Raw genomic sequence first — 16,612 nt, forward strand, 5'->3', positions numbered from 1 at the left:
AAAACAACAGAAATTTTGGGATCAATTGTGGTCATAAAACAAGGACTACCTGTAATCTGCTCCTACATGTGACCTAAATCCACTTAGGTTAAAAGGGTGGTGGAATCCTGATAATTAAAAATTGCTTCTGCATTTAAAAATATATCAGGTTGTTAACCAGTTTGGTACTGGAAATGGGTTGCTTTTTTTCTAATCATGCCATCAGACTGGAGGCTATTGATGGCACTATAAGGAAACAAAGCTGAAGCTGAAGTTAATATTCAGCAGGGTTAAAAGATGTATGGATTTAATGGTGTTATCTTTTTTTTTGGTTCAGTTCTGACCCCACTACAGAAAAGTGTAATAGAGTTGAGAAGCCAAAGAAAGACTAAATGGCTGGATGGATTCCATGTTGGGGATGATATATAAAGCTGTGGTTCACTGAAATGTTCATGGCTCCTTTTTTTTAAATCCTGGGAGAAGCATTAACACAAACATGCAGAGACAATAAACAACCTTATTCTATTTGAGCTGTTAAAAGTTTTGGAAAAATGATAAATGGTAGCTGAAAACTCAATTGAAGATCTTCCAGTAGTGCCACTATGGCAGCAAAGGACTGAGGAAAAAACAGGTAATACAGCAATCATACTATCATGCTCAAAATCATACTACCTGACACGCATGTTTATTTCAGAAGCTGACACAACTGTGGCTCTGCTATCTCAGCCATGTGGTTATTCTGTTCCTTGGATAGCGGTGAGCCAATAAAAAAAAAAAATGCCCAATCTGGGAATCAGAATTAGAACCAGAACTCCAAAATAAATCGGATCCCTTCTTTGAATGTCCCACCTAGAGAAATCTTTGAACTAATTCCCGACATTAGTCTAGCCGCTTTTAAAATACTTAAAAATATTTTAATCGTATATACTGGAATGGAGAAGATGGATTGATTATATTCAAAACAAATATCAGACAAAGTACCACCAAATAGCTTATGAATGAATAGAAAGTAAAAATTGTATTTGTATATTTTTCTTTATGTAAAAGGGGAGTTAAGGCTCTAGGGGAGGGATGGGAGTTTATGGATAGTTAGCTTATGATTGTTAGATGTTATACCCTGTATTTTGCTCTGGGAAGTGGCGGGGGGGGGGGAATTGGGGGGAGGGGAGGCATTTGTGGAAATTTTCTGTAAAACTTTAATAAAAACATATTTTAATCGTTGCACTGCGGTCAAATATTGCATGAATCTCCCTTTTCACGACCTTTTCTGTAACTGCCGGTTGCTCTCTTGGCTGGTGAAACCAAAAGTTGCACTCCAAGAACCTTAACAATTAGAAGAGGTGTTTAACGCCATCCAGCCCAACCCCGTATTTTGCTCGGTGCCAAACAGCTCAGTCAAGCCTCCCTTCAGAGATAGCTGACAAGAGGGAGCTTTGCAAATTGCGCTATGTCGGGCGACGCCTCCTGGATTCAATTCGAACCACCCCGCAGCTCCCACTTAAGAGGGCGATCGGGAAGGCTTCTCGAGGAAAAGGCTACCTCCTCGCTTTCTTTGCCGCTTACGGGACTTGGAGCGTGTTGGGCCGGCACTGCCTGGCACCGCCTCGCACCGCCCCGTCAGGAAGCAGCTGTCTTGATCGCCTTGCGTCGGCCTGCTCCGCCGAGTGTCCAAAGGCGGCTGTGAGCGTTGCCATGGAGGGCCGGGGACAGGCTGAGCCGAGGTAAAAAGAGAGAGTCGGAGCAGTTCTCGGGGGGAACGGCTAGCGTGGACTATTGGGATGCGCGTTAGGCAGAAGTTAACTTTTTGATTTCAAGAGGGCAGCCGTCTTGGAATGCATGTAAAACAGGAGAAGCACAACGATGGCTTCCCGGGCATTGCTCACCTGAATCACTCGCAATGTTTCTTAGGGCAGCTATACTCTTCGGCTTGACGCCCCTGATGGATAGCAGATGACGCCGGAGCGGCCAAAGGGTTATGCAGATACGGAGTGTGGGGTCAAAAAAAGAAGAAAAAGAAAAAGAAAGTTGTAGTTGCTTTGCTTTGCTTTGTAGCCTAACTTTTTTTGCCTCCTCCCATAACAATTCTGTGGCATGGGCTAAGTTGAGAGGATCAGTACAATGTATAGGATTTATCCAATGGCAAATTTTGCTTCAAAAGAAGCAGACAGATTGATCTCTCCACTTTCCTTAAAAAAATAGTGGGACCCTCGTGAAAGGATGGGAATTCAAGGCAGCCATCAGCCTTTCCAACTGTTTATTTTAATGGTAGAATTCACAATTTCCTGGTTTCTAGCCTGGCGCCTGGTTTTGAAAATTTTTGAGGTCTCCATTTGGGTTTGTTCTTTGGCATAGGGGACTGGGTTATTTGTCTAATTATATATATGGGTGTGTGGGTATGTGTTTGTGTGGGTGGGTGTGTATATGTATGTGTGTGTATATATATATATATGAATGATAGTGGATATCACATTGAAGACAAACCAGTGTGCAAATCTTGATGTCTGACTAATGCTATTAGTTCGTGTTGTATTTCAGAGGAGATGCAGGAGAGGATTTTTCCATTTCTGTTTCTGTTTAGGAACTCTTCCGATTCCTTTTAAGACAGGGCTGAGCAGTCTTTTGGTGACTAGAGGTTAAATGTTGTAATTTTGGAGAAAGCTATAGTGGGAAGACTGGTTATTCAGAGTCATTGTAGTCATTACTTATATTTTCTATAACATGCCTCCGTTGCATTATGTAATATTATGAATGTTCAAAGTTCAACTCCTATTTTGCCTAAATTTGTTGCCAAGAGAAGGAATTTAACATAATACCATATCCTCTTGTCTATGCATTTTAAAACTTCCTGCCCAAAGAAGAACTCTGGGGAATTCAAAATGTGCAATTTTCCTTGTTCCTATAATAAAGATAATAGTCAACAATAGATTTAAAAAATAATAATTTTTCTAGTTATTTATGGTTTTAGCAGAATGAATAACATCAATTTATTTAAATAAGGCAAATGGAAAAAATATTTTCTGTATTTGGAGTTAAGAAAAAAATATATATTCTATTTGGAATTTCAAATAATTTTAGGTGATTGGTCTTATTGCATGTACTTGGTTATACTTTACTGTTCTTAATTGATGTCTCTTTTCTCTTTTTTTCAATTAGTATTCTACCATCAAAAGAGTGTTGTTCAAAGAAACATGAAATCAGATCATGAGGACAGAGAAGGTTTTATACCTGGGACATCAAATATGTCACCAGAGGAAAAAATGGCAGACACCGGGAGTCGCAGTTATGATATTATCGGAGATGTATCTCCATGTCCTGAGGTTTGGGAAAATGCTGATATAAAACCTAGCCAAGAAGCCTCCAGGAAAAAACTATGTGGCTATTTGTATAAATGTTCTTCTAAAGCACCAATCAAGACCTGGAAGTCACGCTGGTTTTGCTATGATGAAAATAAATGCTACTTGCTATACTACAGGACAGCACAGGATATTAATCCTTTGGGAAGCATAGAGATTTCCATTGCGAGTTTTGATCTGAAAGTGGGAGCAGATGAGGGTATTTTTGAAATCAGCACTCCCATCAAAGACTTTATTCTGAAGGTATGTAATTTCAGGAAGATGGGGGGGGATGTGTCCTGAATTGGGACTGAAGCCCCAATTATATTAATTATTTTAGCATCTTGAGAGATTGTTTTCGATAAAGTTGCTAAACAAAGGATTCAGAACTGTCCAAGTTTAAATTTGCTACACAAAACTTTATGAAGTAAAAAACTGATTGTGTTCTTGCCTATGATAGCTAAACAAATACCCAGTGCTAGAAATATTTAAACAAACTTTGTATTGAAATATAGCTTGAAAAATTCTGGCTAGCTGCTACGCTTGCAAATTTTTTCTTTCAAAAAAATCTCATGTGATATCTTTTTATTGACAATAATATGACGTTGGGCAAGCTATTAGCTTATCTCTAAACATTCTCAATAGATAGTGTTGTTATGAAATATGACAGTGTATGCAAATAAATGTAATTTTTTGCTGGGTGGATAAATATATCTGTCCAGGACAGTCATATTTTTAAATATCACTTTGGCATACATGACTTATGACTACAATTGAATATTTCTGTTGTTAAGTGAGACATTTGTTAAGTGAGTTTTGCCCCATTTTATGACCTTTCTTGCCACAGTTGTTAAGTGAATCACTGCAGTTGATAATTTAGTAACCAGTTGTTAAATGAACCTGGCTTCCCCATTGACTTTGTTTGTCAGAAGGCCACAAAAGGTGATCACATGACCTTGGAATACAGTAACAGTCATAAATAGGAACCAGTTGCCAAGCATCTGAATTTTGATCACATGAACATGGGGGATGCCACAAAGGTCATAATTGTGAAAAATGGTCATGTCACATTTTTCAGTACCGTTGTAACTTTGAACAGTCACTAAATGAACTGTTTAGTCAAGGACTACCTGTAATTGTTTAGCATGCTCTGGATGAATAAGATTCAAATAAAAAATCACTAGCAAAATTATTTAACTTGTTAGCTAAGGGTGTTTGCATTCTGATAGATTAGTAAGAATTTTTTTTATTTATGTCTTTATAAGTTTTTTTTAGAATTACAGTATATGTATGTATGCATGTACATGTGTATGTGTGTGTGTGTACACACATTCATACATATACTAAAGTTTTTTTTTAATTTAACCTTGTGTATTTTATATTTTTAGCTTTTAAAATTATTAAGTATTTGTATTTTATTTTTCTTATACTGGTCTATGAGTGCAATAAAGATTTTGATTTTGATTAGTGATAAACAAGAATATTAGGAGTGGCATTCCCAACCCATCTGAACAGCAACAATTTTGGAAAAAACTACTTCAGTTATAAAGACTATCTCTTTTCTCTTTTGTTTTGATTTTAAATTGAATTACTATATAGGCTGTCAACAAACAAGCCATGATGTATTGGCTACAACAACTGCAGCTGAAACGCTGGGAATTTTGTAATAAACAGGCAAAGGGTTTTGTTGAAGCCATACCATCTTTTCCTTCCATAAATGAGGCCCAGCAGAGCAACAGTAAGTAATAAAAGTACAATAGCTTGAACTTGAATTGCAACAGGACAAGCACTCTTGCTAGAGGTTATGTAGGTCAGGGTAGGCAGCTCTTCATCCCTTGACTGCCTGTGGTAGTAAACTGTTTTTGATCCCCCATCAGACCACCAGATTGTGCTGCTGAATATCAGTATATGACTTTGGACTGTTTTAGCATCTTGCTCCTAATCACACTGAAAAAAATGGTTCCATCCCTTTTGATGACATTATAACCTGCCTGCCTGCCTGCCTGCCTTCCTGCCTTCCTTCCTTCCTTCCCTCCCTCCCTTGCAATATTCCAATATGTTTTATACTGTAATCAGTTCAGCATAGTAACATTATTAAATAAAAGAATTAATATAACATTGTGGAATGTGTCCTGCAGCCTTCTAAATGCATGGAAGGCCAAGCAGTACAGTAACTACTGATTCATTAAACTTATGCTTGTCCTGATGGAGATCAAGATGACCATTGGCTACAGTTTGATTCCATATACTACAGGACTCCATCATACAAGAATTCTAAGTTCATATATTTGCTGCAAAAATTATTATTGTTGCCCTGCCTTTTTCTCTGCTTTTTCCTCTTCTGAATATTGGTCCTTTGTTCATCATCCTGAACATTGTCCTTCAGTCTTGATCCATATATCAAGCAAAAGGCATTTTAAAAACATAATTCAATTTGTCCCCAGTTTATTGCTAATAAACAGCTGGGGTCTTTCTCAGTCCCATATCCCACAATAAACAAGCTGCATTGTGCCTTCCTTGACGGATGCATTTTCTAAAATAGGTGTTAATGCCACAGGAGATATATATGCCTAGGCCCAATCTATATACTCCCAACTTTCCAAACTGAAAGAAGAAGATATATAAAATCACACACTGAGTTCATGTGGTGTGCCCTGAAACTGATTTAACGTTAGCTGAAACATTTGTTGATGTTTATAATTTGGATTTTGGATTCTGATTTATATACCGTATTTTTCGGAGTATAAGACGCACCTTTTTCTCCCCCAAAAAGAGGGTGAAAATCTGGGTGCATCTTGTACTCCAAATGTAGCCCCTCCCAGCTTCTCAAACAGAGGTTTCAGAGGCTGAAAAAAGCATCAGAAATGAAGCTTCAGAAAAGAAGCTCCCAAACAGAGCTTCAGAGCCTTTTTTTCTGGAGTTCTGTTTCGGAGGCTTTCAGAGGCAGAAAATAGTTTTTTCTGAAACAGAGTTTCAGAGGCAGGGGAAAAAAGCCCAAAAAAAAAGCAAGGCACAGAGTTCACAACCAAGGAACCTGTTGCTAAAATTCACCTCTGTGAACTGCTGATTGGGCTATTCCGGGAGGCCGATCCACCTGCCAATCAGCTTTTTTCTTATTTTCCTCCCCAAAAAGTAATGTGTGTCTTATACTCCAAAAAATACGGTATTTATATATCGCATATGTGTTGTAATAAACTTTGAATTAATGAATTTTGATTACTGGTTTACAGCTTTCTGTTCTTTTCTATTGTATGTTCTTTAGTTCTGGTGCTGTATTTTGTTAAATTTTGAATTATTACAGTTGTTAGCTGTTAGGCCCCTTTTTGTAGAAAGTAAGAATGTCAGTGTATCAACAAAACGGAATTTCTGTATTTCTGCTATTGGAGGCAAAGTAAAAGAAGAATGGGTGGTGCCCCTGCTTTGTCATTAGGCAAAAGCTGAGCATAGGTTGCCCAACTGCAGCAAGCAATTTGTCAACAACTGAAAGAAAAATGCAAGTTAATTTTAGGAAGTTAAGACAATCTGAGAACCAGCCATCATTGACGTCACCTTCTTAAAATACTGGGTTTTACCTATTTTATTCTATTCCCTAGTAGAATAAAGATTGGTGGCAGGATTTCCCCTTCCCAGAAACCTTCATTAGATACAGTCTACACAGAACTGAAGGAGACGTAGTTACAAGTCAAAGGGCAATGTTTGTTCAAGAGGCAGCTGAGAATACTGTGATGCCTTGCAGGATATAGCTGTGCCATAGCTGTGCCATATTATCTGTAGATTTAGCCTGCCTGACTGCCATTTGTTAAGCTTTATCTCTTTCTTTGCAGCTGAGGCAGAACAGGATTTTTTACCCCCAGTGAAAACACCCACTGATGTAGTTGGCATAAAGGCAGCTTCTCTACCAGCACCACCGACTTCTATTGCTCTTCAAAACATCTCTCTCAAGCATCCTTGGATTGAAATTCAGTAACTATTTCATCTGTTTGCATTCCAGAAAAATAACCATGCTAAATATATTGCGCTGAAGTAGCCATCTTAATAAACTTGGTGCCCTTTGGAAATTGTGAATAGAATTCCCAGTCCTTAGGCTATAATCATGTATTCCAAAGCATAGAAATAATATGTGAGCTGTCAGTCAGTTTTCTTCCCTGTGCAGTCTTGACTGGCTCCATCTACTATTATTCACTTCTCAACTGACTACAGCAGCCACTAGCTGAGTGCGGAGAGGGAGGCCATACTTTGGTGCCTTTGTTAGCAAGGCCTAGATAGAGATTATGTGGTATTCACATTTTTTTACTTCTGGTGATTCCCTGGGCAAGTCCTGCAGGTTTCTTGGCAATATTTTGGAAGTGGTTTGCCCTTGCCAGCTTCCTAGGGCTGAAAGAGAAGGGACTAGCCCCAGGTCACCCAGCTGTCTTCATGCTTAAGGCAGGACTAGAACCCAGGCCCATAAGTTTCAGCCTGATGTCTTAACCACTACACCAGAAAGTTTTTAAAGATTTTATTTGTTGTAAAACTGAACACTTGTCTTTATCTTGTTTTTTTAGAAAATAATCAGCTTAGAAATTCTTTTAAATTGAATAATGAATAAATTGACTTAAATAAAATGGTTGCTTTTGCACAGAATTAAATGCAAACTGATGCCAGTACAGTTTTAGAAATCCTGATTTCCTTAATTTTGTTCAGTTTTCACTCAGATTATTGGTAAATGCATTACCTAGCTCTAATGAGAACCATTAGGCCTAAAGCACTTTAAGAGGTTGTTTTTTTTCTCTAATGTGAGGAAAATGAAACGATATGATTCAGGGCTCATCTAGTAGTGAACAATTTATGCATAGTATGCCATTTCTGAAGGTGGTCCTTGATTTATGATTCTGTCACTTATAACCATTCAAAGTTACAACAGATCTGTCTGTGGGGTATTTGTGACCCGGGTTTGAACTTCCTTCGGATTTTTTTAATTATTATTATTTATTTACATTTATATCCCGCCCTTCTCCGAAGACTCAGGGCGGCTTACATTGTGTAAGGCAATAGTCTCATTCTATTTGTATATTTATATACAAAGTCAACTTATTGCCCCCCCAACAATCTGGGTCCTCATTTTACCTACCTTATAAAGGATGGAAGGCTGAGTCAACCTTGGGCCTGGTGGGACTCGAGCCTGCAGTAATTGCAAGCAGCTGTGTTTAATAACAGGCTACTTACAGCCTGAGCCACCCACGGCCCACTATCACATGAATGTACTTTGATGGCTGTCACTAGTTATAATTTTGATAGGCAAGCCTCCATTACAGTCATAACTCAAGGACTACATGTAAGCTCATGTAACTTAACCTACAGTTGAGTAAAAGGACTACTAAATCAAATATCTGTCAGTTGCAAAGAGATTTGACACATATTTATTTAGCATACGGCATATCATACATGGACTAGCAATACAAATTAACATTTCATTTGCCACTAAATTACATTGTCAATAGATGTACTGTAATATGGTAAAATGATTGTATAAAGCTTTTTTTTTTGCCTTCAAGTCCGTTTTTGACTCCTGACAACTGCCTGAACAAGTCTGTGCAGTTTTCGTGGCAAGATATTAGAAGTGGGTTGCCCTTGCCTGTTTCATAGGGCTGAGAAGGTGGGACTGGCTGAAGGTCACCTACTAGATGTCACAGTCTCTCAGTTTTTAGCTTGGTGCCTTAACCACTACACCAAACTGACAGTCTTACACAAAACTAGTCATGTAGATATCCATTTTATAATATTTGATTCATTTGAAATTTGTTTATACTATATTTGAACCTCAGAGTGAGATGCTAGTTGCAGAGTGCATGTACAGGTTAATGAGCACTTTTATTTATCAAGAACTGATAATGAGAGCAGAAAGAGCTTTCTAATACTTTCAGTTGTAAAGATGTGCTGCGTTTGAAAGTACTTGATCACTTTTGGTTTCAATCTCAGAAATGAAAAATATTGCTGAAAAAGATTTAAAGTAGCTATTCTGAATTTTGCTTCTCTTTTACCAGCCAAGGAATGAAGGATAAGCTATAGGAAATAATATAAAAGGGGTACATGTGCTTAATTCTTCAGCTCTTTTTAAGTCTAAAGAGCTAAACCTAACCACCAATTGCTATAACTGTTATTTCTCTGCTCCCGTATTAAAATCAGATGAAATTGAGAAAACAGAAACACTTTGGACCTAGCAAATTCTATAGTACTTTGATCTCGGTAAAGCAAACCACAGTTGCTATCTTGCTAAACAAACCGGCATTTGCAACTATTTTTTTTCCTAGCATTTTCCTGCAATTGTAGAGCTGCTTTTTTCAGATCAAACAAGTGTTGATACAACGGTTGCAACAAGAATTGACTGACCAGCTTGTCATCCGCGCCTAATGTAATGGCCTGATAGAGAGTGATTGGCCCAGTCACCCAGCCAGCTTTCATGCCTAAAACAGGACTAGAACTCACATTCTCCTATCTAGGTTGTAATCTGATGCCTTCGCTACTAGATCAAACTGGCTCTCAGTTTGTCACCATTTTGATAGCTGAATATTTTAACTCTTCACACCAGGTGGTAGTTCATAATGATTTAGTGTTTCACTAGGCAAACATTTTTTAGGCATTAAAATATCACATATTGGCTGCAAAAATCTGTTGATTCCAAATCGATTGCAGAGTTGGCATTTTCTGGCTAACTGTGATGGCTTATATCTTTGTTGACATCTGGGGCTTGGTTGGATTTTGCAGGCCAGATATGTAGCCTTACTACACAGAGAAACCCAGTGTAACAGAGAGAAGTGTGGTTTTTGTTTTTTGAATGCTGCTTTCCTGTCTGCAGAGAATTTTTGGGGTTAGTTTGAAGGTATATTCTGTCACATGAGTTTCCACACACCCTCTGAAATACTGCAGCCAGACATGCTTTAACCACTAGAGTGAGATCTAGAATGAAGATCTAAGCATTAGCTTTTCTGTGCAATTTTCTTCTTTCAGAAATACAGTGCATAACCTGTGTGGCAGCCGTCAGAACCGACGAGACAGTGGTAGTTTTGAGGATAATTTTGAAATTATTGCTGATGAAGAGCACCTAAAAGGAGAAACCGAGGATACAGGTACAGGCATTTGTGATAATGTATAAAAGACATTTTCTGTTACATTTTGTGATCGTATTATGAAGTAAATCAGTGAAGGCAAACTGGCAGATGAGTAAAAACAAAAAACAAAAATAGTTATACAGTCTGAATGTTACTTACAAATAAATCCCACTAAATTGAATGGGACTTTTTTCAGGGTTAGAGCTAATGCAAATTAATTATTTCACGTTGTAGAAACAACAGCACATTTATTAGGGAGATTCTCAGTCACTCACGTCAAGGTTGTCCCAAAGGTGCTTTTTTGAGAGGCAGTTGGACTTTCTTGTTTTTCTTTGAAGATATTTTGCTTCTCATCCGGAGCTGAACAGAAGCAAAACATCTTCAAAGAAAAACCAGGAAGTCCAATTCCTCTTGAAAAAGCACCTTTGGAACAGAACATTTACTTCTCCAGTGCCTATACTACATTTGAATTAACCATTAGTGCAAAAATACCTGGGGTGTACAAGACAATTTTATACCGTCTGTTGCTTTCAGATATCAACCCTGTTGCAACATACAGTGTTGCCACATTCTGCACAGCAGTACTTAAAATCTTGGTGACCTGTATCACAAACTGATTTTAATGAACATTTAGACCATTATTATTGCCTATTTTGTAACTGATTCATTGAATTATTTGTATTACATAGATTTAGTCTATCATGTTTTTAATGCCCATTATTGTTTTTAACTTCTCTCCTTTTAGACTCTTTTTTTAGATTTTTGTTGTTATATTTTTAATTTTTTTATGTAATTGTTATTTTGATTTGTTTGTTTTGTTTTTTGCTTTTAAATTTCTTGTAAATTTCTTTCCCTTCTTATGCTGGTCTTTGACCGTAATAAAGGTTTATTTGATTTATTAATGTACTTCCTGATAAACATGCAGAGGATTGCTCATAAATCTTGTGACTTATCTAGAGCAGATACGGTATTAATGTTTTGCTAAACTACCAAATTATTCAGAATATAATTCTGAGATCTTCCAGTGCAAGAAGGTTTATCATTTGTTTTCATTTAAGTCATGGCAGAGATGCAGAAGGACACAAAAATGAGACCAAAGCCATCAACACTCCAAAAATACAAAAAAGCAAACAGCAGTTTTCATTATTTTGTTGAAGGAGCAGAACAGGGAAAAATAGCTTCTCTTCAGCACCAAGTTTTGATTCTTACAGAAGAAGTAAAATCTCAGAAGGTAAGCTTTCCCTTAAAAATTTTATCTAGTTTAGATCAACCAAAAGATTTAAATCAAGTATCCAGCCATGTATGGATACTTGTAATGTAATGTTAGACTAGAAATTGTTTCCTGGTACATTTCTAGTGACAATGCAGGTTGTTAGCAAATGGAAAGCAAAATTAAACAGGAAAAGTTTCCTGAAAAATATCCTTGGATTGGCATGTTCTAGCCAGCAAATAAACCTGGCGCCTTTCATTGATAAATATATTTAATCATCCAGGCTGCAAGTTGTTTGACTTTTAATATAAAAGAAACTTAGTTAGCATATTATTTAAGTATATTATTAAGAAGAAGTGTCATTTCTTCTTAATAGCATGCATATTTTATGTACTGTGTTAAATTATATTTTTTGATATTTCATGATGTTGGAGTGCTGAGGTAACATAAAAGGGGGTAGGGCAGCAAAATCCAGAAGAAAGGAGGCAATCTGTTTTACACAGTTTGTTATTAATGTGTGAGAGAAAATCCACAGTCATCCACCTTCTCTTCTAGCCCCTTTTCCATTTCAAGTTAAGGGCATTGGTTAGCATTAATGAGGTTAAAGCTGTGGGCAGAATAGCAACTTTGAACCAAAACTTAAAGATGTTAGACCAGGGATCCCCAACCTTTGGTCCAAGGCCCACTAGTGAGCCATGAGGTATTTGCAACTTGGCTGCAGAAACAGTGGGTGAGTGCAAGTTTACACACTTCCCCACTTGCACAAGCAGCAGGTGAGCGCTTGCACGTGTGCTCCATTTGTTAGAGCATCAAGTGCATGTGAAAGATGATCACACAAGTGGAGCTGCACATGTGTGCTTGCCAGCCACACATGTGGAAACATTGTCTCTCCCCACCCCCACCCCGCCAGTCGGTCCACAAAACTGGAAAGGTTGGGCAACTCTGTGTTAGACCACAAGCTGTGTGCAATTTAAGGGGGCCTGTTTCCATACAAAAGAACACTAGTAGGAACACTTTGAAGCAATTGAAAAATAGTACAGGTAATCCTCAAATTATGACTCCAATTGAGCCCAGAATTTCCGTTGCTGAGACATTTATTGACTTTTGTCCCATTTTATGACCTTTCTTGCCACAGTTGTTAAGTGAGTCACTGCAGTTGTTAAATTAGTAACATGATTGTTAAGTGAATCTGGCTTCCCATTGACTCACAAAAGATCACAAAATAGAATAGAATAGAATTTTATTGGCCAAGTGTGATTGGACACACAAGGAATTTGTCTTGGTGCATATGCTCTCAGTGTACATAAAAGAAAAGATACGTTCATCAAGGTACAACATTTACAACACAATTGATGATCAATATATCAATATAAATCATAAGGATTGCCAGCAACAAGTTATAGTCATACAGTCATAAGTGGAAAGAGATTGGTGATGGGAACTATGAAACGATTAATAGTAGTGCAGATTCAGTAAATAGTCTGACAGTGTTGAGGGAATTATTTGTTTAGCAGAGTGATGGCCTTCGGGAAAAAACTGTTCTTGTGTCTAGTTGTTCTGGTGTGCAGTGCTCTATAGCGTCGTTTTGAGGGTAGGAGTTGAAACAGTTTATGTCCAGGATGCGAGGGATCTGCAAATATTTTCACGGCCCTCTTCTTGATTCGTGCAGTATACAGGTCCTCAATGGAAGGCAGGTTGGTAGCAATTATTTTTTCTGCAGTTCTAATTATCCTCTGAAGTCTGTGTTTTTCTTGTTGGGTTGCAGAACCGAACCAGACAGTTATAGAGGTGCAAATGACAGACTCAATAATTCCTCTGTAGAATTGGATCAGCAGCTCCTTGGGCAGTTTGAGCTTACTGAGTTGGCGCAGAAAGAACATTCTTTGTTGTCCTTTTTAATGATGTTTTGATGTTAGCTGTCCATTTGAGATCTTGCGATATGATAGAACCCAGAAATTTGAAGGTTTCTACTGTTGATACTGTGTTGTCAAGTATTGTGAGAGGTGGAAGTATGGAAGGGTTTTTCCTAAAGTCTACCACCATTTCTACGGTTTTGAGTGTGTTCAGTTCCAGATTGTTTTGGTTGCACCACAAGGCTAGTCGTTCGACCTCTCGTCTATGCGGATTCGTCATTGTCTCAAATGAGACCAATCACTGTTGTGTCATCTGCGAACTTCAGTAGCTTAACAAATGGATCATTGGAGATGCAGTCATTGGTATACAGAGAGAAGAGAAGTGGGGAGAGCACACAGCCTTGGGGGGCCCCTGTGCTAATTGTACAGGTATTTGATGTGATCTTGCTTAGCTTCACCTGCTGCTTCCTGTTTGTTAGGAAGCTTGTGATCCACTTACAAGTCTGTTCCGGTACCTGTAGCTGGTTTAGCTTAGTTAGAAGAATGTCTGGAATGATGGTATTGAATGCTGAACTAAAGTCTACAAAAAGGATCCTTGCATAGGTCTTTGGAGACTCAAGATGTTGTAGGATGTAGTGCAGAGCAAAAGGTGATCACGTGACCCTGGGACACTGAAACTGTCATAAATATGAGCCAGTTGCCAAGCATCCAAATTCTAGTCCTTTTACTCTATCTTCAGCAAAAAGTTCAAAACGGGTTTCTAGTAAATGAGATTATTTCCCTTTCCTTAATCAGACTATTAGACTTCTGGGTTTGAATGGAATACTATAGACTCTTTTCACTCCCAGATAATTACAACTCCCAGATTAAGGCTATTTATTAACTTTTGTCATGTTTATATATCATAAGCTCTACAAAGATTTCTGAAGTATGACAACCCACTTAAACTCAATAAAAATAATATATAAATCCAATACAGCATAAAATCAGCCATCCTCCCTGATGTCCTTAATCCAGTAACAATCTCAGATATTAGAAGCTCTACAGAAAAACTGCTGGAATACCAGAATTGATTTGTTCCTGTAATAAATTGCTGGATGTTCAACATGCTCAACCTAATGCTAGGTATAACTTTGCAAGATATTGCATTCTGTAGTTCCTCCGCCAAAATTTTCTGTTGTGACACACTTCCTGCAAAACTGCTGAAAACCACCCTTGTCTTCATTATTTCATAAAGGAAAAAAAGAAGGAACTTTTACAATAAAAGTCCCAATTCGATCCTTTTGCTGCTGTTACTAAATACTAATTATTTTGCTTTAAGAAAATGAATTCATTCACCAGACTCTGTGCCTCACTCTATGCTATAGTTTGCTTTGGCTCACACATTGTAGTAAGTCTCTCTCCCCCTCTCTCTCTCTCTCTTTCTCACACACACACCCACACCCACACCCACACACTCACTCACTTTACCAACATGATTAATGCATTATTCCAAAACGAAGGCAATTTTAAATTTATGTTAACCCCTCAAAAGAGAAAGATTAGAGAGATAAAATAGCTATAAACACGTTAAAAATCCTATACACAGCTCAGCTGTCCTGCTTTATTCACTAGATTTGCTAATTCCCTCGTAATACAATTTGGAAGAGGCTGCAAATAGAAAAAAATGTACATTGGCTAATTCTTCAATGTACTGCTTTTGATACCTAAACACATATGCTTAGAACTTCAGAAAGTAGAAAGAATTTCAAAACTAGAAAGAGTGCAGAGAACAGCAACAAAGATGATTAGGGGATCTGACGCTGAAATGTATGAAGAACGGTTGTAGGAATTGGGTATGTCTAGTTTAATGAAAAGAAGAACTAGGGATGACATGATAGCAGTGTTCCAATATCTCAGGGGCTGCCACAAAGAAGAGAGAGTCAAGTTATTCTTGAAAGCACCTGAAGACAAATCAAGGAGCAATGGATGGAAACTAATCAAGGAGAGAACTAAACTAGAAATAAGGAGAAATTTCCTGACAGTTGGAACAATTAATCAGTAGAACGACTTTCCTCCAGATGTTGTGGGTGCTCCATCATTGGAGGTTTTTAAGAAGAGATTGGATAACTTCTTGTCTGAAATGATACAGGGTCTCCTGCTTGAGCAGAGAGTTGGACACTGAAAACATGTAGAAAGTAATTTGCGTCATTTCTGTGATTACACATTTGGCTTAATTACATAGTATGCATGAGATTACATATTTGTCTAATTATACAAATGACATAAATTAATACAAATGATAGGGAACATATGTAATAATGTCAAGTAGGTAATTAGGCAAATGATATAAATGATCTCAGTCATCAGTACTGTTTCAGGGAAAAACAGATTTTGCAGCTGAAATCTTAACCACATTTCGTCCTGTTGCATTCAAAATCCACTGCATTGCCTCCATCAAAATCAAGTTCTTACTGTTTGCAAACAATCTCTCCATTAACTGAAAGTAAGGATTTATAAGAACCCATAATATATATACTGCTTATATATACTGTTGTGACAAAATAAATAAATAAAATAAAATAAATCAATAATGAAAGTAAAACTGGAGTGATAAACTCAGATTAATACAGTATTAAACATTAAGGAGACAAAGGTACTATCAAGCAGTGAGGTTGGTGACTTCACCATTTCTCTTGAAGCAAATAAAGTGGTAAACAATTTATTTCAATAACTGGTCATAGCAATGAGGGCAGTGACATTCAAGATCATGAAAACAAAGCATATTGCAATGGCCAAATCCATCAGAATAGTTAAAGCATTTTCCCCAATAATGTATAGCTATGAAAGCTGGATACTTAAAAGAATGAGAGGAGGAAAATCATTTAGTTACATACTTGGAGATGGCTAGTAGGTGTTCCATGTATGAAAGAAGATCTAGTATCCCAATTCTGATATAAATGAATTCCCAATCACCGCAATCAACAAGTAAAAAATCACACACAACCAGGCACGACATAAATACTACACATAGAATTGCCCAGAGCATACATTCTGCCAAAGAGAAGTTCCCTGAGAATGAACTCCAGCACAAATCCGAAAGCTTGGAAGGCTAAAGCTCTGGTCCTGGAAACTGACCCAGATTTGGTCCTGTAACATTATGTATATCTG

The 16,612-nt window shown here is 37.6% G+C and overlaps 1 protein-coding gene across 3 annotated transcripts in view; it reads left to right on the forward strand.

Moving 5' to 3' along the window:
* The first annotated feature begins 1,472 nt into the window (after positions 1-1,472).
* TBC1D2 (TBC1 domain family member 2) overlaps positions 1,473-16,612 on the forward strand; it is a 31,936-nt gene continuing 16,796 nt past the window's right edge. For 2 of the 3 annotated variants that reach the window (XR_009153660.1, XM_058171108.1), the window contains exons 1-6: positions 1,473-1,700; positions 3,133-3,575; positions 4,911-5,049; positions 7,136-7,274; positions 10,299-10,417; positions 11,458-11,630. Coding sequence is in view for 2 of the 3 variants with exons in the window: in XM_058171108.1 (XP_058027091.1) it covers positions 3,168-3,575; positions 4,911-5,049; positions 7,136-7,274; positions 10,299-10,417; positions 11,458-11,630 (978 nt within the window). In the remaining variant the exon portion in view is untranslated. The remainder of the gene's footprint in view (positions 1,701-3,132; positions 3,576-4,910; positions 5,050-7,135; positions 7,275-10,298; positions 10,418-11,457; positions 11,631-16,612) is intronic. The other variant, XM_058171107.1, reaches the window with a different exon arrangement.

Source organism: Ahaetulla prasina, chromosome 2, assembly GCF_028640845.1.
Source record: "Ahaetulla prasina isolate Xishuangbanna chromosome 2, ASM2864084v1, whole genome shotgun sequence".
Classification (NCBI taxonomy): domain Eukaryota; kingdom Metazoa; phylum Chordata; class Lepidosauria; order Squamata; family Colubridae; genus Ahaetulla; species Ahaetulla prasina.